Genomic DNA, 21,661 nt, shown 5'->3' with positions numbered 1-21,661 from the left:
AATCATTTGGACGTAATGTAATGTCTGGAACTGCTGTACACCAGTTGCACTGAATTGGTAACTTAGATTTAGATCATGTGGCAGGTTTGTGATAGAACCTTTGAAGAACCATAATGTACAAACAACATGTGTTATAACTGAGCACATTAACCACTAAAACAGGAGCTATATATACATTTCTTTACAGGGCTGAACTTGGATTAGAAATCTGAATAGTTTTGCAAATAATTGACAATCACAGGGTTTACAGGATTATCCATTTACTACCAGGTATGCTTGTAGAACTGATTAGCACAAAAAGAGTTTATATTTTTCAAGAAAAATTCCCAAATATTGTCACTCTCCATATTTGTGACAGAATGAAACCAGCATCATACATAAAGAAATATGGGCTAACATGCACAAACTGGAAATCAACACAGAACTCACACACACACACACGCACAAAAAAAAAAAACCTTTCTCAGAGCAACTTAATTAGTATATGACCAAATTATTAAGGTTATGGACAGTTCACACCCAGGCGACTCAGGTGACTGCAAACGGATTTGCCTGAGTGCACCGCTGAGATCTACCTGTTAATTTGTTGTCATTGCTGCCTCTCACAGAATCACATGCGTTAGTATCTATTGTATCTCTGTGATTTCCCTGATAAGAGATTGCACTTTTTGAAACCTCCAAATCCATCAGACCTTGTACTTTTATGTCTTGTTATGCTGTTTTGATTTCATAAAGCGTTATAACAAGCACTCAAGGCTTGTTACAACCCATGCATGCATGTCTAATTGTTATCAGAAACAACTCCTCAAATCTAGACAAATGTGTCAGCCAGAGAAGCCAAATAGTGGTAGGTGACCCATGTATCAGTACCACAGAGCTCACGTTGCAGCTTGGCTAATGGAAAATGTTTGACACAGCACAGGAGTGCTTTATTGTGCAGTATTACCTCACAAGTGTTGAAGAGCCCTGGTTGGTTCTGTCATTTGAATGTGTACCAAGTACGTTATCAGTTAAAAGCACTAACATTAATGTGCCTCTATGACTTGTGTAGCCTTGCTTTTTAAGATTAACTGAACACCAAATACACAGCTCTGTGCTTATCTACAAAATACAACAGTGGTAATAAAGACAGATCAGATGGATTATTTTCAGATTTCTCAGATGATCAGACTGAAGCCTTCAGCATTTAGGTTTGCCAAGTCTTGCTGTGGGTTTTTTGCAGTAACTCGAAGGTTTTTCCTCCACCTGCCTCATCAGAAATCTGGTTGCAGTCCTTGATAACCTTCTTTTTCTTATAGGTTGTGCACCCACTGTTCTTTTAATTTTGGATATGCAAGCTATGCTTTGCTTTTGTAAAAGGCAATGATTTACTTATGCAACTTCAAGAGAATATGTGCTATGGAGGATAAAACTATATGAAATGTAAACTAGCTCTATGAAAGATAAAAATACCAATCATGTTGCATCTCTTTTCCATTACTCTGTATAGCAGGCTGCATGGAGCCTATCCCAGCTGTCACTGTGTGAGAGGTGGGGTACATCCTGGACAGCTCGCCAGTCTATCTCAGGCACATTTACACCTTTACACAGGTAATTTAGAGTCACTAATTAACCTAACTTCTATGGCTTAAACTTTTTGACAATTCTTTTGACTCATATATTTCTAACATGACCCGCAACAAACCCAGAGCCAGTTTAAATATTTTATGTGTTCTATCTCACACACACCTGCTGAAATTAATAGAGCTCTTGAGACCTTGAGACCATACGTGATTTGCAAATGTGTGCTCTTATAAGGGATTCTGTTCTGGGTTCGAATAATTCAATAGACTGCAGGAGTTAATAAAAGTTGCATTTTGTGTTGACATTGGTGGAACCACTTAACATAACAGCAGCTGTGTTATAGGACACTGCTACATAACCTCCATCGTACTGACGTGAATTGCAGCCTAAAGACTGAGGCTATATCTAAAGGGAGGCAAAATTAGCAACTTTAACATTAGTTACTTTGGCTACAGCACCTACATACGGAATCTAAACAAATTCTCAGTTAAATATATATATATATATATATATATATATATATATATACACATATATATATATATATATATATATATATATATACATATATATATATATATATATATATATATATATATATATATATATATATATATATATATATATATATATATATATATATATATATATATATATGTGTGTGTGTGTGTGTGTGTGTATATGTGAACTATAGTTTTTGAATGAGCAAATGTGCACAGATTAGGTACAAGTGTTATTTGCATTAACACCTAAATAACTTATATAGACTAATAAAATGGGCCAGTTGGATCTGAACTGTTATATATATATATATATATATATATATATATATATATATATATATATATATATATATATATATATATATATATACATACATATATATATACATATATATATATACATATATATAATACTCTTTTTAGATATACTGTACATGCACAAATACAGAAATAATCTTTGGTTGACTAACAGGTCTTTTAATATGTCATATGAAATTAACACATCAATAACAAGCTCTGAGTTAGATGATAATCTACTTCTTAGCACTGTTGCAAACTCAGCCACAGTGCTGGAAGTATACTGATAGGATGATAGAATATTAAATAGGCTCAACAAATATTTTCTTGACTCTTCCTCAGTGTTTGACTTTGGCACTAGGTCCATACTGTAAATTTCAGATGTCAGTGACTACGTGACATTTCCCAAATCATCCTATTTCTCTAAAACATCACCGTGGTTACAAAGGGGATTCTTAAGATTTGGAAATACATTTCCCATTCTGTCTGTGGGCTAGTAGTCTTAAAGATGAAAGGGTTTTAAGAACTTCATCCGTTTTTTATCAGTCCGTATTTAGGAAGCTGCATCGTCCTGTTAAAGTATTGGGAAAGGTTGTGAAAGAGGTCACTGTGGAATTGGACAAGAAGCTAGAAGCGTGTCCAGCCAAAGCAAAGGTTCCTTAATATAGGGGTGTCTGACCAAACAGTAGGCTGATTTTGTAATTATCCCTCAGGTAGGAGTCAGTGGATGAGTGTTAATGAGTTCAGATCCAACTGGCCCATTTTATTAGTCTATATATATAAGTTATTTAGGTGTTAATGCAAATAACACTTGTACCTAATCTGTGCACATTTGCTCATTCAAAAACTATAGTTCACATTCAATATCTTGTACTAAAGCTTATTTTGAATAAAGTAAAAACTCTGGGATGATTATACTGAGAAACAATTAACTTAAACAAATTACACAGGAGGCCTGTGTAAATCTATAAACATATGCAGTGTTGCGACTGCTCCACTTGGTGGCTATAAAGAAGCAGCCACGTCTCTTCCTCTAAGACCTACTTTTTCTAGCCGAGTCCTGATAATTACTGATTGTGTATTTACATCTGATGTGATTAAATGTAATTAAAATCAAGACAAATGTTAAACAGGAAACAGAAGGATGGCTACGGCAGATTTCAGTCCTGTTAGTGCATTCACACTATGAGGAAATGGCTATTTAGGACATTAGAACACAAACACTTTGGTGCAGTCTCATTAGTAAAATTAGAGCGTGAAGTAAGTGTAATAATAGCAGCATGCAAACCATAATACATGTAGAGCAGGTAAGGTCTGACGCTAGAAGCCGAAAGTATAACTCGCTTACATAACTAATCACAAAAACCCTTGTAGAAGCAGACACATAGATGCACTGCATGGAACAACACTACAAGTAACATAATGAACTATAGAACTGGACAATATTACAAACAAAGAAATGCAGCATTATATAATTTTATTATTTGTAATTTAGGGTGAGGGGCAAGGTAATAGAAGCACCGACTGTCCAGCACAAGTGGCACTGCTGTAATTTTTTCCTTTGCACATGAAAATTAATGAGGGGGTGTAGTAAAGCTTCCTGAAACAAATATAAACAAAAAAGAATCGATTTTTGGAAATAATGGAATAAGGGTTTGGGTTTCTCTCAGTAATTTAAGACATGCTCTTTCAAGTGTTTGTGATAAAATCTGAATAAAGTTGTAAATTAGTTGTGTCAGTTTAACATGAATTTATGAAGCATTTTCATTTAATGCTCGGTCTCTGCAGTACAGGCACTGGTGTGAAAGCAAAGACTATGACGTTCAAGCAAGACAACGGAAACTCTCTGTAATAATACAATTAACAAACCTAAATAAGAAAAAGTGTGTTGAATCAGTTTTGCTGATCAGCTCTGATCTTGTCAGATTTATGCCACAGGCATAAGGGCTCAATTTAAAAAGTGCATACATTGTAAAATGATTTAAAAATAGACTTTATAAATTTCTAATGAAACAACATTTGTAATAGCTAATTGGACAATAGCTAATATTATGTTGATGAAAAAAATCTTTTTTACTATATTTGCTATTTTACAATTTTTGCCATTTTAAAATAAGGGATAACTTTTGCACAAGACTGTGTGCACGGCAGTATTTATTATTAAAGTCAAAGAAAATGATTTACATTGTACAGTGTTTGCACAGAGTTTGTCACTAATTTGTTATGTGTCTTAAAAAAGCTATGGCATGAACAAAGGAATACTCATAGCTTCCAAAACTGCTTTCATTAATATCAAGTGTTTTGCTTATAGACCAGTATCTTTGTCTCAAACAAGGGAGTTATCTGCGTTAGCAATAATCAATTCCGTGGGGACATAGACATGGGAGGAACACACAATCTTATAACAAAGCCTTCAATATTATTTGTTGTAATAGAATTTTTCCTTTTGTAATATGCCTTGTCAGGCATCTTATTTTCCACAGCAAGGAGGGATGCTGCACGATGAGACAAAAGGGTTGTGAACAGCAGTGACGACAGGCCTGACGAGGACAATTATTTGGTCTTCCATTTGTCTTGATCCATTTCTTCCTCTGCATAATCTTAAAAATGTCCAATACAGGGTGTGAACCACTAACTACAGGGTACCAATGTGCTTGGTGGCAGGTGCAGGTGTTGATTATAGGATTAGCGTGGTACTGGGTGTGTTTGGAATATTGTACCAACACCTAACACAGTTATACAGATGTCAAATGTTTCGCATGTCACAGAACCTGTTGAAAGTTCATCATACCACTCCACATGCTATAAATAATACACAAGACTTCTTAATAAAATCAAAATCAGATAATAATCTTTTATTGCACCTTCTTGTAGATCTTGTGACCCCAGCACCCACTATCTACTACATTCCTTTGGGCCTTGTAACAACAAAGTCCCTCCTATGATCTTAAGCATTCTTCTAAACATGACACCCCTTGTGCTCTTTGTGAGCTCTTCAAAAAGCCTATCTTGGTTGACGGTTTTACTAATTACCTAACTATATGACTAAATTTACTCCCACACAGTTCAGTGAGTTGTCCTGTGATCAGTCATTGTAAACAAGGTAATTTCTGAGCAGTGACTTATATCACCAAGCGTCTTGCCAATGTCTCTGAGAAACCCGAAAGTGTAACCTAAGATTACTCTTCAGCTGCAGTGAAATGTACGTTTGACATGTATCAGCCATCCTGTTTCCTGTTCTTTGTCTACAAATATGCCTTTCCTGCTTCTCCCTCTTTTAAACTAATACAATTAAAACTGCTTTGCAAAATTATGTAAATCAGTAGACTCACTCACTAAACTCACTAATATTGTCAAGAATAGGAAAAGACATTTATCTTGAGAGTTTTATCGCAATTCAAACCAAGGGTCTAATGGATAGAGAGGGTATTTTGTTTGTTTGTGTGTGTGTCTGTCTGTGTGGGTGTGTGTGTCTGCATGCGTGACTCATGACAGAAAAAACTTGGAAGTCTGCCATGTCAGAAACCTAACTATGCTATATGTTTCTTTTCCTCTTTCATTTCTCAAACAACAAGAAGAAATAACATGAAATCTGATCATAGTTTGTGATAGCTGAAAACAAAGAAACCCTTCATATCTAGCAGGAAATCTCTCAGGTATTACAGGCAGTGGGATTACCAGTTCTTTTCCCTGTTCTCACAATAGAACTAAAGACAGCAAATGTTATCTCTTTCATATTTAACATGCTAATTAAGTAAATATGTTTTAGTAAATATGGTTCCCAATTTGCTCTTATAAGGCACATTTTTATCCTCATGCCACAGAACACAACAAATGCATAACAACATTTCACAACGTGTTTATTTTATGGTCCTTTGGCAGACAAAACACACACACATTAACACACTCGCAAATGACACAGCTACCGGGAAAAGCAGGATTAGTTTTTCCTGAACTTAAAAGTTCATTCTCTCCCCTCAGTTATGACACACCAACCAATCTGAACTGATAGCAAGTCAATTTGAAGCTTATCAGCTTCAAATACTGGTTCAAGACCCACAACAACATAAGTTTGGTGGATCCATGAAAATCTCAGCTCTGAGGGAAGTCACATGCTTTTTACACGTCATCCCCCCCAAACACTGAAATGGTTGTTCAAAATGCAAAAACTCTGCAGTTGTAACTCCCAGACCACGTATGCTGTGAAGTATGTTAGAACATTTTCAGACCTGTAAGTTGTTTCCGCTGGGGCGGTAGTTCCATGAGGTTAAACCTAAAGTCTGGGTTGAGAGACACCAAATTGGTGAAGTCAGAGCTTTCGGTTTCAGAAAAACTGATACTGGGTCAAGAACACGTACGATGTCCATTAAAAGCCCTTTGTCGATGGAGCTCACAAACTATGATTTAGCACAGTAAAAGTAAAGCAGAGCCTAACATGTCTTTGGATTGTAGCAGGCAACAAGAGTACTTGGAGGAAACCCAAGCAAGCCACACAGAAAGGCCACAGCCAGCCATGGATTTGAACCTGGAACCTTCTACTGTAGCTTTTAGGAAACATCTAACCACTCCTCCATCGTGCTGCCAACAGATTATTAGAAATAAAGGTTTGAACAAACCAATGTTGCTTTGTGGTTATGAGTAATATACTTAATTTTAAAATACTTCCTCATTGTTTTATAATCATGTTCATAGTGGTTTGCATAAATAGAAAACACTTTCACCGGTTTCACTCTGTTTTGAATTTGAAATGTTCCTACAATGTGTGGCTTGAGATTCAGTTTTGGTTTAAACTATAATGTAATAATACTATTGCTTTTTTATCACAGATAAAAACTAATAAAACAAAAAGTTTTAAGAAAAAAAAGGGAGGTGCCCAATGCCTTTAGTCATAGCCAGAAGTATATGGTCATTTTAAATTCAGTCATATTTGTTCAATACACCATCATCAATTTATTTAAAGGAAAACACTTAATATTTGTTTTAAACATAGACTGACATTTTAAATGTATGTTTTTCTTCAAAAATGTTCATTAAACTTAAAGAAAAACTTTGTCCATTAATTTTTTTTTTACCATCATTATTAGAGCCTCAGCTTTTCCATGACCAGGCGTATGTTACTCATCATTTGTTCAGTCACAAGGGAGCAAGTAACCTACTAAAAATATTTATTTGAAGTCTGGTGTTTGCATATAGAATCTGTTGTTGTTGTTGTAAACTGTCAATGCAAACACAATAATTCCAAAAATGTAATGGGAGGCAGAGCCTTTAACTGTTAAGCTCTTTTCCTGTCTCTCTTCTCCAACTCCCAGTTCAGATTCAGGAGACAGACAACCTCTCTACTTTCAAAACTAGTTTTAAAACCTCCCTTTCAAATAAAGCTTATTGTTAAAGCAGGTTCAATGACTCTGAGTTCATCTCACCCCCTCCCCTTAAATTAAATTGAATTGAACAAGGCATTGTTTGTTAAACAAAATTTAAAACAAACCCAGTAGAAGACATTAACATAGGTGTGTTCAACTCAACTGTCTGATACATTCAGACAAAGAAAAAACACTTCTGCGCTGCCAATTGTCAAATTAAATTTGAGCTCCTTTAATTAGGGGTCCGCGAGTAAGGGTTTGGGTAGTTCCTACACGGCCTGTCTATAATTTCATATAAAATCCACTGAGATGACATACCAACCCAAAAATGTTGGAAAATATGTATCTAGGAATAATTTTCAAATTGAACAGCTCATAATTATGGTTCAGTGTCAACATTCAGTGGCAGTACAAAACATGGTGTGTCCTTTGTGTGATGAGACGTTAGGACTAATGTGTCTTTGTGTTCATGCATTACACTTCGTCCTATAACTGACTTTGGATAGTAGTTGCCTTACCCTACCACACCTTAAGGTAGTTAAAATTGATTTTGTTAGGCATGTCAAATGACAGTATGAAAACAATGTGACAGTTTGACTCTATAGAGCTTTATATTAATTTTCAACCCACTGTTCTGCTGTCCAGCCCATGTCTTTATGTGTGGGACAAACAATGTGCCTTACACAGTGTGCATTGTGCGATTCTCTGTCCCAGCAAACAGGTGTTTTCAGGACCGGCTCAGCACCAAACAGACACGGTAAACAATGAGCTGTGAGAATAGAGAAATGTTTAGCAGCTATTGAGGCAGATGTACACCAGGTTAAAAAAGAAAGGGATGGAGTAAGTTTTGCATAGGCCACTTTTGATTTGAGTCCAAATGGGAAGTTGGATGCTGGTCAAAGTTCAAAGAGGTCATTCATCTGTAGCCATCTTTTAACTGAGTCTCAGCCGCCATCTCTATTTGCTGACAAAGACAAAGTGATGGAGCTAAAATATATGTGCAAATTTTTGGCATGCATACTGCTCCCAACTCTAAGAGTTAACTCCTACACCAGAATATCAATTGTGACATTAAATTTAGTTATTATTTATAATAACTCGACATTTAGAGTTAGACTGTGGCCTCATAACACTCCATGTCTCACGCGGACCATGTGTAACTTGTTACTCATTAGATTTCAACTAATTCAACAGATATTAGTGTTTAAATAGCTCTTCCTGCAACTGAAACAATGTGGGTTTGATCCCAGAAACCTCTTAAAGGATAATTGAACACTGGCAAAAGCTAAGAAGGAAAACTAGAAAAACCAGTTAGGCAGTTTTACAACTGTAAGTCACGGAGGAACTATTAACTTGTGCCTTCGTCTTTTTTATGAGTCTGTTGTGAACACATCTACCGAGCTGTAGTATACAGTATTCAACCCTCAAGCCACGCAGGTAAGACATTATTCCTTCTAAGCAGAGAATGTGATCAGTGAGAATAAATGCAAGGAGATGCCAGACAGCCTGAAACCCAAAATGTTAAATAGCTTTTTTCAAGATTAAATCTTATTTCTCTTTTCATGCAAAAAAGAGACTAGTTTTGATTACGTGGATGTCTTGTATACGAAAGTGGCTACTCACCGCTAGCCCTCATTGGGCACTGAAATTTATTACAAACTGTCCTTTTTATGCTTGGGTTGAATGTAAGCTCTATGGACAGCTTTTGAATTAAATGGCCATTCTTGGATTTATATTTCTTTGAGTAATTGATCAGCAAAGACTTTGGCAACTGCTGTCCATGTTCACAGAGCACATGTTTGTTGTTGTACCTAATTTCAGATCTGAATCAGGAATAAGATCATTTTCTTATCGAACTCCTTTGCAACAAGAAGTAAAACCTTTATTTAGTTTCCTTGAGCAGATTTAAATCTTTGCTGCAAGATTTGCATTCCATCATCTTTTAGTTGTCAGTGTCTACACTTCACATTTTTAGGGCATTTTAACTGTATTATCTTGTAAATACATGTTTTATAGTGTGGTAAATCATTACATTATACTTATTTTGTCTTGTTGTGTTGATCGAATAACTTTTTAGTCTGTGTTGATTTTACGTATGTTTGTTTGTCCATCTGGGACATTCTTGAGACATTCTTGAGGTTCTCCTGATAAAACAAAGGTTAAATAGAACAAAATTATTCCGTTTTAATAAAGTGGATACCACATAAAAATGTAAAAAAGGAAAGAGCACAGGGATGAGATTTGTTTGACACTTATCTGTTAAGTTTGTGTAAACATTGCAGGCGTTGTCACATACTTTGCGACATATCCAAGATTTGTGTATTTAGGTCAAAGCTATATTGTTACAGTTACTTGGCACTGACTGGAGCCACCAGAACAACTGGGGCATGACAGCAAAAATTTCTTCCCCTTTAAACGATCATGTAACAAAATGTCCCACAAATGTTCTTGACACCTTGTCTCGACCTCTCCTGTGCAGCAACATTCCTTCACGCATAAGATCTCATCTGTTATGTTGACCTTAAATACAGCAATTTGAAAAAATTGCCTTTTCTCTGGTTAATATGTGCAGTGAAAAGCCATTGTATTGTGTAATGTGTATATATTAAGTTGAAAATATGAACTTTATTACTATTTTATCAAAAATGTTGGAGATTGAAATTTTGCAAAAATACAAAATAATATGACTGATATAGAAGGATGTGTGCAACACGATGCACGACTTTTCAATTACAACATTTTTATTTAAAGAACAGGGGCTACTTCAAACTATTGGTCAAGTGTGCTCACAAACAACAACTTTAAAACTAAATCGTCAACAGAGTTAAAATTAAATAAATATAAATAAATAAATATTTTCCAAGGCCTAAGAGCATGAATTACTTAGAACTCAATAAATTCAGTGGTGGCAAATAAGGGGAAGAAATACATCACATTTGTTTTTTTATCATGTTGGCACAGTCACCACAGCTATTCTCTGCCTGAACATCAGTAACAACGTTATTACCTTTAGGTGGTTTTAATGTTTTGGTGGACAGGCGTTAGCATGGGAAAATCTAGTGATGGTCAAGATTGACAGCTATTAAACACATCAGACAGGGTGAGCAAAGTTCATAACAACAATTAAACACACCAAGCGAAACTTAACCAAAAGCAATGACAACCAGTTACTTCCACATGCCTCTACAATAAATTTACGGCATACGTTATAGTCAAGTTTAATTACAGTAAAATATGTGGCCTGGTATGAGAACATGGATAATGTGCTAAGCAGTGCGTCTACCATCTTGGCATCTTTTATAAAGGCCTGTCATCGGAAGAGAGGCAATTACGTGCTGCAGTTGAAAAGTAGGCCACCAATCACCTCCTTAAACTGTCACACACCTATACACACCTACTATATCTGTTACACTTCTGGTTTACAGGACAAAATCAGAGAATGTTTTCGGTTTTTGAGAACCACAATATGTTACAATTTGATCGATCAAATTTAGTTATACATGATGAGAAATCTAATTCAAACACTGAGTCTCTGTAGAATCTTGTAAAGTAATTTTGATATTGAGACTTTATAACAGTATATACATGTATGTATCTATATTTGTATATATATTCGTTATCTATACAAATATCTGTAAAATGTGCAGTGTGATGAGATATTCACTCACTTTTTTCATGGATATAATGTGAAGAAGTTAATTTAATTTAAAAAGGAAAATTCTGTTTTTGTGTGAAACCTGATGTACAAATAACATGTACAAGCTGGCTGAAATTATAAACTAACACAAAATATATTTAAATTATTGGCTCTTGGGTATGTGATCACCTCTCTAAAGTTCTTCTTAATCCCAGAAGCTGTTGATAACATTTGGATAATTGTTAATGATATTATACATAAGAAATCCATATGTTGTTTCAGGAACATGGCCTTTGCGCTATCTCTGGAGCAGTTTCAGTGCATCATATGTCTGGATACGTTCAAGAACCCTGTCTCCATTCCATGTGGGCACAATTTCTGTCTTGAGTGCATCAAACGTTTCTGGGACACAAGGCTTAAATCAGAGTGTCCTCTGTGCAAAGAGTTCTTTAAAAGACGTCCAGAACTCAGGATCAACGTAGGCTTAAAAGAGATCACTGAGCAATTTAAAAGGTTTGTTGAGAATATTTTTGTGTGTATACTTTTTGAAACCAATGGACCCCCTACATGTTTTTAAGCTATTTTTGGTACTTTCATTATTTTTTAATAGGCAAAGATCTCATATAGACAGACCAGCGTACAGGAAACATGCAGGTAGACGCATGTCAAGAGCTGCTTCTACATCTGATGTTCCCTGTGACATCTGCCGTGGAGAAAAGTTAATTTCAGTTGTGTCATGTCTCATCTGCAAGACATGTTACTGTGAAAATCACCTGACACCTCATCTAAGGGATCCAGAGTTGGTGACGCACAAACTAATGGATCCAGCCACCTTCATCTCCACCCACCTCTGCACAAATCACAACCAATTCCTGACAATGTACTGCAAGAAAGATGACAAGCCCGTGTGTATGAAATGCACTGAGACTGATCATAGAAACCATGATACTATCCCAATTGAGAATCAGGTCAAAACAATCAAGGTGAGAAGGAAAATGATATTTAATATTTTACTATACACTGTGTCATAATGTGATTCCATCTGATAATGGATAATGTTTGAAGGAAGATGACTGAGTTCACCTTTATCTTTCCTAGATTCAGATGAAGAAGACTGAAGTAGATTTTCAGCAGATGATTCAGGCAAGAATCAAAAAGATTGAGGACATCAAGAATTCAATGGAGCTGAGCAGAGTAAGGATTGTGCAGCATGTATTTTGCTCAGTTTCAGTGCGGAGTGAGGCTCACTGTCATATATGTATTGTTTTATGTATTAATAATTATTTATTCATCCACAGATAAATAAAGAAAGAGAGATAGAGTCAAGTATTCAGGCCTTCACTATGGCGATAAATGCCATTGAGAAAAATAAGTCTTTGCTCATCGAGGAGATTGAGCAGAAGCAGGGGGCAACTGAGAGGAGAGCAATGGAGTTTATGAAAGAGCTGGGGCAAGAAATTAATGAACTGCGGAAGAGATACCATGAGCTTCAATACCTGGACGCCACTGAGGACCCCCTTCACCTCCTGAGGGTCAGTGCTATTCACACAATGTTGTCATAATATAACACTGTGAGTGTCATGCATGAAAAGTGAGATCAATGTGTGTCATCGTCATACTGTTTTAGACTTTCTCCTCGCTGAGTGCTCCTCTGTCCTCCACAAACTGGTCCAAAGTCACTATCCAGTCAGACATCTACATAGGGACAGTGAGGAGAGCTTTCTCGAAGTTGGTGGATGTGTGTCACGAACTTGAAAAGACACTATTTGCACAGGGTCTGTAATGTATTAATGTTGTATATTCAAAATTATCTCTAAGTATCTTGTATATATGACAAATGTACAGACAAAAGACTAAATAATTTAACTCAACAGTAAATACAACCTAAACACTAATTTCTGCTAAGTGCAATGTAGGTTTTTTTAAGCCAAACTAACCAATTTTCTTTGTCCTTTTTTTTTTTTTTTTTTTTGTAGAAATGAACAAGACCAATCAATATGCAGGTATGTGTATGAGTATAAACTTACAGTAATGTGCAAATAATGAAGGACTGGGGAAAAAAAATGCTGTCATCTCCAATAAATCTCATAAATAATGAGCCTGAAATTAAACTTAACTTAACTTCACCAAATGTATTTTTTTCTAAATTTCCACACATTAAAAAAATAAAAGTTCTGTAGGACATTTACCATTTGAAAATGGTTCAGAGGGAAGAAGTCAAAAATCCAGCAACACTTTTTTGTTTTTTTTTTACCTTTCGGCTTATCCCGTGAGTTCAGGGTCACCAGCAACACTAACAGTGTAAATAACGGTGTGGCCTTCATCATCGTCTGCTATTCCAAAATTCCCCCTAAAAACTAAGTAAAAAACATGAGGGGCATTGGACTTTCAAGCTAGTTAAATTGGATTTCAAACCTTAAAGTTTCCACATTGTGTCTGGAGACATTTGGTTTTTCTTTCTGACACTCTGGTGAATCAGAACCCCAGTCAGCTACGTTGTTAATTGTTGTAAGTTGTATTATTTGGTCATAATCAACAAATGTTCCCTTTGATTTGGTTGATGTCTTCCAATATTTTTATATTTGGACAAATGTCTGTATCCTTGTATTAGCAACAGTTCACATCCATACCTAATGCTCTGTCCTTTTTCTGCCTCCAGAGGATATAACTTTGGATCCTGTAACTGCTGCCGGCTGGCTGATTCTATCCACAGATGGAAAAACGGTATGATGTGTGCTTGTATACACTCACAGGCCACTTTATTAGGTACACCTGTACAGTCTGATACAATCCAATACAGCAGCTCTGCCATGAATTCTACTTTTACAAGGTTATAATTTTCATTTTGTAACAATCAAAAGTGTCAGAAAGGTGGTAATGCTAGTATGTGTTTATTATTGCGGTCAAAGTGGGTGATGGAGTTGCACTGGAGTACATTATATTAACAATTAACATTTAACGGTCAGCATCATGATGGTGTTAAAAACCAATCAAATACCATTATAATTATATATTAACCAATAATATGTATGATGTAAATGTTGTTATTAATGATCCGCAGGTGAGTGTCAGCAACCAGCAAAGAAGGCCCCCAGATGACCCCCGCAGGTTTGATTCCTGCGTTGCCGTACTGGGGAAACAAAGTTTCACCTATGGAAGACATTACTGGGTGGTTCAGGTAGGAGTTTAGATCCAGATCTCCAGTTATACTTTGGTGTCTTATGACTCCTAATAATATAATACTGTTTCTGTAGACACATTTCCATATTTTATTATTGAAAGATTGAGAACCCCATAGCAGTGGTGCTTCAGTCTGGTTGCTTTCATAAGTCAAAAAATACGTATCTGCATTTTTTTTTTTAATCATTATAATTATTCGGTAGAGAGCCTCCAAAACCACACATTCAGAATTAGGAAGCTACGTTGGTGAACTTGGTTCTCTCTACTCTCACAATACGAGTAATGGCCTGTTTATGTCTAGCAGAAATCAAAGATCGATAAATAAATCTTGTATTTTAAAACTTTGAACTGATTGATGGATTTATTGTAAATCACAGTCAGGTTTGGTCCACATCCATAAAAACATTTTGAAGTTTTACATGGATTGTGTTCATTACCGTACATGAAAACACACACATACACAAACGCACACACCTCATGACAACTCTGATCAAGTAGTGGATGCAAATATGACCTCAATTTTAAGATGCCCAGTGGAGCTGACATTGTAATATCAATGAAGCATGTTCAGTCATATGTAATTGTCAGTGCTAAATATAGTAACGCATACAGTTTTAAATAAAATGCTTTGAATAGGGCCCATGAAGTGACCCACTTGGTCAGGACAAACCTTCTGCTGTTTCACACCAAAGCTCATTTTCCACTGTTAATTTGTTTGCAGGTTGGAGATAAAACCGACTGGGATCTTGGTGTGGCCCGGGAGTCCATCAAAAGGAAGGGGGCCATCACAGTTCGTCCTGACAGCGGCTACTGGGTGATCTGCCGGCGTAAAGGTGGCAGTCTGAATGCCTGTGCCAGCCCATCTTTTCCTCTCCACCTCCAAGAAACTCCTCAGAAAGTCGGAATATTCCTGGATTACGAAGAAGGATTAGTGTCCTTCTACAACGTGGAAGCAAAGACTCACATTTTTACATACAGTGGTTGTACGTTTACTGAGCCTATCTATCCATATTTTAACCCCTGTGTTCAAAACAATGGGAAGAACACAGCCCCACTGGTTATCTGTCCACTCGACATTACATTCAGAAAAGAATCTGTGACTCTTTGAACAAGATACAAAGGGAAGTCCATACACATTTCCCTTATGTGTTCTTTTTGTTTCCTAGTTCAGCTATATCTCATACCCAATGCATCAGGTGAAACCCCCTCTGAATATTTTATACAGTTAACTGCAGGACTTGATTTCCACATCAAGAAATCCATCACACTGCCCTTTGAAAAGGTTTGCCCTCCCACTAAGACCACTCAGTATCAGTAAATGGGTGATGTGTGTATAACTGATATTTGAACTGTCTGATGCTTTCCAGTACAGTCAACAAGCTGTGGACATCAAAGTGCTTATTTGGGGGTGTAGCTCCCTTTTTTTTCTTCATAACTTTTTAAGCATTTCTGTTTTTGTTGGAAGTTTTTTGGACAAAGGCAGTCTGATCTTGAATTTTTTTAGAAATGTTTCATTATAAAAGTGAGCCAGGATGCAATTATTATGTAAAGATCATTAAAGATTTCTTATAAATGGTGTAATACAGCGCTCCCTCTGAAGAGGGGATTAGTGTTTTCACTAAATGATTCGTTCTTTGGTCCTTTGCATGTGTTGTCTTAGGTTGTAATGTGTGTGGGCTTTCACTCTAGTGATGTGTTCAATATCAGCAGAAATCTGTTAAGAAATCTGGATGCACAAGCTGGAAAGGCAGCACAAGAAGGAGAGGTTGTTTTTTTTTACATTTTAAACACCTGAGTATATCCTCTAACTGTGGTTTTGGGGTTGAAATACAAAGTTAATATAATTTGTGTTGTGGGACAGTTTTTCATATTGTTTATAATCCTAACTTTTGATTTGTTTAACTGTCTGAATTTCTAAATTTATATCAATTTCCATCCGGCGTTTATTGTATCAATGCCTTGTATGTATGAAAAAATGTACTGAACATCTTCCTACAGATGTTTTCAGATGTAGAAATGTAGAGATTTATATTGTGTTACTGTTATTATAATTATAATTTTTTTATTTTTTGTTCACACTTGTGAAGAAAAGAAACAATTTACCAAAATTGTGTTTCTGAGGGTGTGACCCTTCAAGTGTACATACATTTTAAATACAATTAAATCAATCTGTAGTTTTTGTTTTTTTTTTGGTCTTAAATAGTCTTTAAAGCCCATGTGTCAAAGAATTTAACAGTAATTCTGTCACACAAGTGTGGTGTGAACAAGACAACAGGGAGAACACAGGCAGATACAGTGTCTCCAACAATTCCAAAAACCTACATTTACAGCTGAAGAGGCAGCGAGGAAAACAGACACAGGTGAGGTATAAAGAATAGGCCGAGCACGTGGGACTGGCTGCTTTAAATAGTGGCTGACCTGCAGCCACAGGCAGCACCCACCGAGCAATCACTCAAGGACGGGGATTTAGAACAGGAGACTTTTGCATCCCAGCTTGATGTCCCAGCTTGATGTTCACCCGTTAAGCCTGCAGGCTGAACAACTGATGGACAACGGGTGGACTCTAAATGTTTTTGCAGCCTTCTCTGTCATAATGTGATACAGTTAAAGAAAGATATTAATTACATTATTACTCTTATAACATTATTGCTTTTTATTGGAAGCAGTATCTTTTTACAGTTCTTACATACACAACTTACATACAATTATGCCCTTCATTACAAAACCTTATCTCTCAAATTTTTTTTATATCTCACACAGTATGTGGGACTACTTATATATTATTGCGAGTCTTTGCAGATGAACAACAATCTTTCAGTATTATTGGTTGATCTGCACTCATTTAGATCATTGCAAGTACTAGTGTGGTTAAAAAGCTGCTAAAATAATGCAGCCATTAAGTTTGTATGGAGCCCCCTAGGGGTCATAGTTGTGTGTTTATTGTACGTTAAGGATCTGTGTTTCACAGTAATATTAAATGGTTTTAGGGCCAGTGTAGCAATCTAATAACAGGTGATCAGTTGAGGTCATTGCTTTTGTAGATGCCTGGAGGTTGAAGCTACTCACCTCTTGACCTCAAGCCCATAGATGATCAGTGGCCAATAAGTTCACTTCTCTTTTGTCATGTCAGTAACTTCCTTGGTCTTGTCTGTTTAGAGGGTGAGAATGTTCTCCTCACGCCATTTCCGCAGACTTACCACCTCACTTGTGTACGCTGTCATTGCCAGTAAAAATTCTAATAAGTGTGGTGTTGTCAGAAATTTCAGGATGCTATTTTCCTTGGAAATGGTGACACAACCTAGTTATATTCATAGCTACAGTTAGTCAAAAAGCAGCAGCCAGTAGTAGCCTGTCATTACATGCTAACTACAACCCTAATTGCAAAGAAGATGGCCGTGTGTAAAACCTAATCAAAACAGTATGCAATGATTTGCAAATCTCATTAACCCATATTCCCATACTACCCCCATATCAGATGTTGAAACTGAGACATTTTACCATTTCATGGAAATTATTAGTTAATTTTGAATTTGATGCCTGCAACACATCTCAAAAAAGTTGGAACAGGGGCAACAAAAGGGTAGAAAAGTAATTGCTGCAAATCAAAAACAAATGGAGCAGCATTTGACAACTAATTAGATTAATTGACAACAGGTCAGTAACATGAGGAAATGCCCCTCACATGTAAAGGTTCACCAATCTGTGACAAACTGCATCTAAATAAATGTGGAGCAATTCCAGAAAAATGTTCCTAATCATAAAGTTGTGAAGACTTTAAAGATCTCACAATCTACAATATATAATATCATCAAAAGATTCAGAGAATCAGAAGAAATCTGCACAAGGGACAAAGACGAAGGTCAGAATTGTGTGCACCTGATCTTTGGGTCCTTAGGAGGCACTGCATTAAAAACAGGCATGAATTTCTGCTATACGTAAATTCATGGGCCCAGGAACACTTCCAGAAATCACTGTCTGTGAAGACAGTTTGCTGTACAATCCACAAATGCAAAGCATGGTACAGCGTGTTTTTGGAAACCATGGAGGCTGTGTCCTGTGGACTAAAGAGGAGAGGGACCATCCAGCTTATTACAAGGAGACAGTTCAAAAGCCTGCATCTCTGATGGTATTGGGTGCATTAGTGTCTATGGTGTGGGCAGCTTACACACCATGAAAGGCTCCATCAATGCTGAAAAGTACATAGAGGTTTTAGAACAATATATGGTTCCATCCAAACGTCTCTTTCAGGGAAGGTCTTGCATATTTCAACAACACAATGCTAAACCACATACTGCATCCATCACAACAGCAGGGCTTCACAGGAGAAGCTGTTGCAGCTTGAATCCTGCATCAGACAAGAATGGGACAACATTCCTCTCTCCTAAAACTCCAACAACTGGTGTCCTCACTTAACAGATGTTTACAGACAGTTTTTTTTGAGAGGTGTTGCTGCCATCAAATTCAAAATGAGCTTATATTTCCCAAATTAAATTATATTAGAATAACTATATGTGTGACTTTCTAATTAATAATTAATTAGTTAATAATAAGTAGTTTTAAAAGATTTATAATCTAATATAACTAAACTGGTTCCCTTTGATAAGGATTAAATATTTATAAATGTGCATTTTTGCTACATAAAGCAAAACTTTGACAATCATATAAAAAGGTATTTGTTTGTGAAAGAAATATCACTTTTGTCATGCAGTTTTGGGCGTCTCTGTGGCTTCTCTCACAAAACTGAAGCTGCATTGAATCCAAACGTTCAGTAGGTGGCGTATATTGTTAAGAAATACATCACCTACTTACAGGGAGAGTACCAGAGATTTTTCTCTGAATTCCTCACACACAGTATGTGGGTGGGATCAGGAACCCGTTGTGCAGCAGCAGTATTATGTAAAAAACAAATACCAAGCATTGTACAACCTTTATGGTTCATCACATTTGCAGACAATGCCTTGTTTGTTCTCAGGTTAAGTTTCATTTCCGAGAGTTCTATGTTCTACGAGATGAAATGCCGATAGATGATGTGTTGCAATGTAAGTTTGGTGGGTTTTTTTTGACTCCACCTAAGGATGTGATTTTTTTTTTCAGTTGTATACTCCTGATAATCCAGCTTACTTCACTGTATTGTGTTTATCATTGTATGAGATTAGAGAAACCTGCCACCATCTCAACTCAACCTACAGCATGTGAAATCTCCTAAGCTTTGCTACTTGATACCCTGTTTGTGATTCGAGTCTTGTGTGACTTTTGTTTGCACCATAACAGCAACGTTGTTTGTAGATGAACGTTTTTAAATGAAGGGTGAATTAAATGTATCAATTTGCAACAACGATGTAAAATTGAGCTTTGCAACATACACTCAGTTCACTCACTGGGCAATCCCCCCATTCACCTGACAATTCTCCCTCATCCTACATTTCTATCAATATTCTATCGCTGTGTGTATTTTTATTTTAATATATTACAAAAAAATCACATGTTTTCCAATATCATGCAGGACTACTCCATCCATCCATGAGTCAAGTTGCACTGGCAGCAGGTTTAGCACAGCTTTCCAGACGACCCTATACACAGTAAAGATTTTCAGCTCCTCCAACAGAATTTCAAAACATTCCCATTCCAGATCACATATATAATCTCTCCAGCATGTTCTGAATGTACCCCAGGGATTCCTAGAAGATCTATAATGGGGGCACCCAGCAGGCATTCTTATAAGATGCCAGAACAAACTTCAGCTGGCTCCTTTTCACGCAAAGCAAGAAGAGAAGAGAGCAAGAACTTTATTCCAGATACTGTATCTGCTTATGGTGGAAACTCAATTCAGCAATTTGTATATGCAATTTTAATGTTACGGTCATTACCCAGAGCTCATGACTGTATGTGAGGCTGGAAACGTAAAATGACTCGCAGGGAGTAGAGTCCACTTGCAGGGACAGGAATCAGGGCCGGATATGATTCAAGTTGGGTGGTTGGCAAGGTTAGGGAGCTCTGGCTTCATAAGCACACTAATCCTAATACACAAATAGAAAAGACACCATTCAACGTATGCCTTTCCTCCCCATCTAAAAGAGAGAGAAGGAAAGAGACACAGAGAGAGAGACAGAGAGAGAGAGCAGCAGGGGTCAGGGGTGTTAGAGACTGAATGTATAAAGGGAGTGCCCTCAGCAAGAACAAAGCAGTCAGTCATGGGAAATTTTATTTTATCATTGTTTCACATTTGTTTGTGAAGCACAAATCCACTTGGCCACACCTTAGACAACCCTGTCTCCTAAACAGTCTTATTATTGATTATTGTTTTCCAATGCAACATATTTTTAACAAATATTGCAATAATTTAGTATTGGGTGGCGGGTATATTAAGTGCAGAACTGTCATGCTACAACCCTGACTTTGACTCCAGAGTCCTGGCTGTGATTGGGTTTTGGCAACAAAAGCACTTATGGCTAAGGTTAGAGTAAGAATGCGGCCTTGTTTCCAGTTTATTAAACATGTTGTATGTGAAACTGTGATTTCTCTGTATACAGTCAGAATAATAATCTTATCTAATGTAACGGTGTAATTAGACTGGGTGTTATACTGTAAGATAATGGTACATTATCTGGAAGCTTTCATCAGTCTATTCAATAGATAATAATATAACAATAGAACAATTAACTAATATGATAAACGTGATGAATTAATTGACAAAAGTTCACCATTCACATTACAAAGTAGTAAATCCACTCATTGGACTCATTGTGATTTATTCTTTGCATGGTATCACGCAGGACATGTCTACTTATCAAGTAACATTAAACAGAATTATTTGTTAATTCTGCCATAAATATGAACTGGGCTGTCTTACCTTAAAAACAGGTTTGATTTTTACTCATCTTCCTCCGTAAAAACACAGCCCATTAAATCCAAGGCTTGTTATTATGAATGACTCTCAGGCTTTGTGCAATTCATATTTTGAGTATCCACTATTTTAGAATTACAGTTCTGACAGTCTAAAACCCCTCTGGTCTCTCACAGAGAACACAGACTCTCACTTTCAAGTTTCTCTCATACTTGGAAGGAAGGGGCAGGGTCTGGGGGTCATTCAGATGGCTGCAGTCTGTCATTTGTAAATATTG

General features: G+C 36.5%; 1 protein-coding gene across 1 annotated transcript; it reads left to right on the top strand.

The window, feature by feature from the left end:
* Positions 1 to 9,046: 9,046 nt before the first annotated feature.
* LOC137137409 (E3 ubiquitin-protein ligase TRIM21-like) lies at positions 9,047 to 16,714 on the top strand. Its single transcript, XM_067523640.1, has 10 exons — positions 9,047 to 9,160; positions 11,643 to 11,873; positions 11,971 to 12,343; positions 12,459 to 12,554; positions 12,659 to 12,892; positions 12,988 to 13,135; positions 13,337 to 13,363; positions 14,020 to 14,084; positions 14,422 to 14,538; positions 15,262 to 16,714. Exons 2-10 carry the CDS (start codon positions 11,647 to 11,649, stop codon positions 15,646 to 15,648), a joined length of 1,674 nt encoding a protein of 557 aa, XP_067379741.1. The 5' UTR covers positions 9,047 to 9,160; positions 11,643 to 11,646; the 3' UTR covers positions 15,649 to 16,714.
* Positions 16,715 to 21,661: the final 4,947 nt, after the last annotated feature.

The sequence above is a fragment of the Channa argus genome, chromosome 12 (genome assembly GCF_033026475.1).
Source record: "Channa argus isolate prfri chromosome 12, Channa argus male v1.0, whole genome shotgun sequence".
NCBI lineage: Eukaryota > Metazoa > Chordata > Actinopteri > Anabantiformes > Channidae > Channa > Channa argus.
Note: the sequence above shows the minus strand (reverse complement) of the source record. Positions and strands in the feature narration are given on the sequence as shown.

Coding starts and splice junctions, on each gene's coding strand:
- LOC137137409 (XM_067523640.1), top strand. CDS start 11,647: ATGGCCTTTGCGCTATCTCTGGAGCAGTTTCAGTGCATCATATGTCTG. Junction 12,555..12,658: donor ATTCAATGGAGCTGAGCAGA/GTAAGGATTGTG, acceptor ATTCATCCACAG/ATAAATAAAGAAAGAGAGAT. Junction 14,085..14,421: donor TATCCACAGATGGAAAAACG/GTATGATGTGTG, acceptor AATGATCCGCAG/GTGAGTGTCAGCAACCAGCA.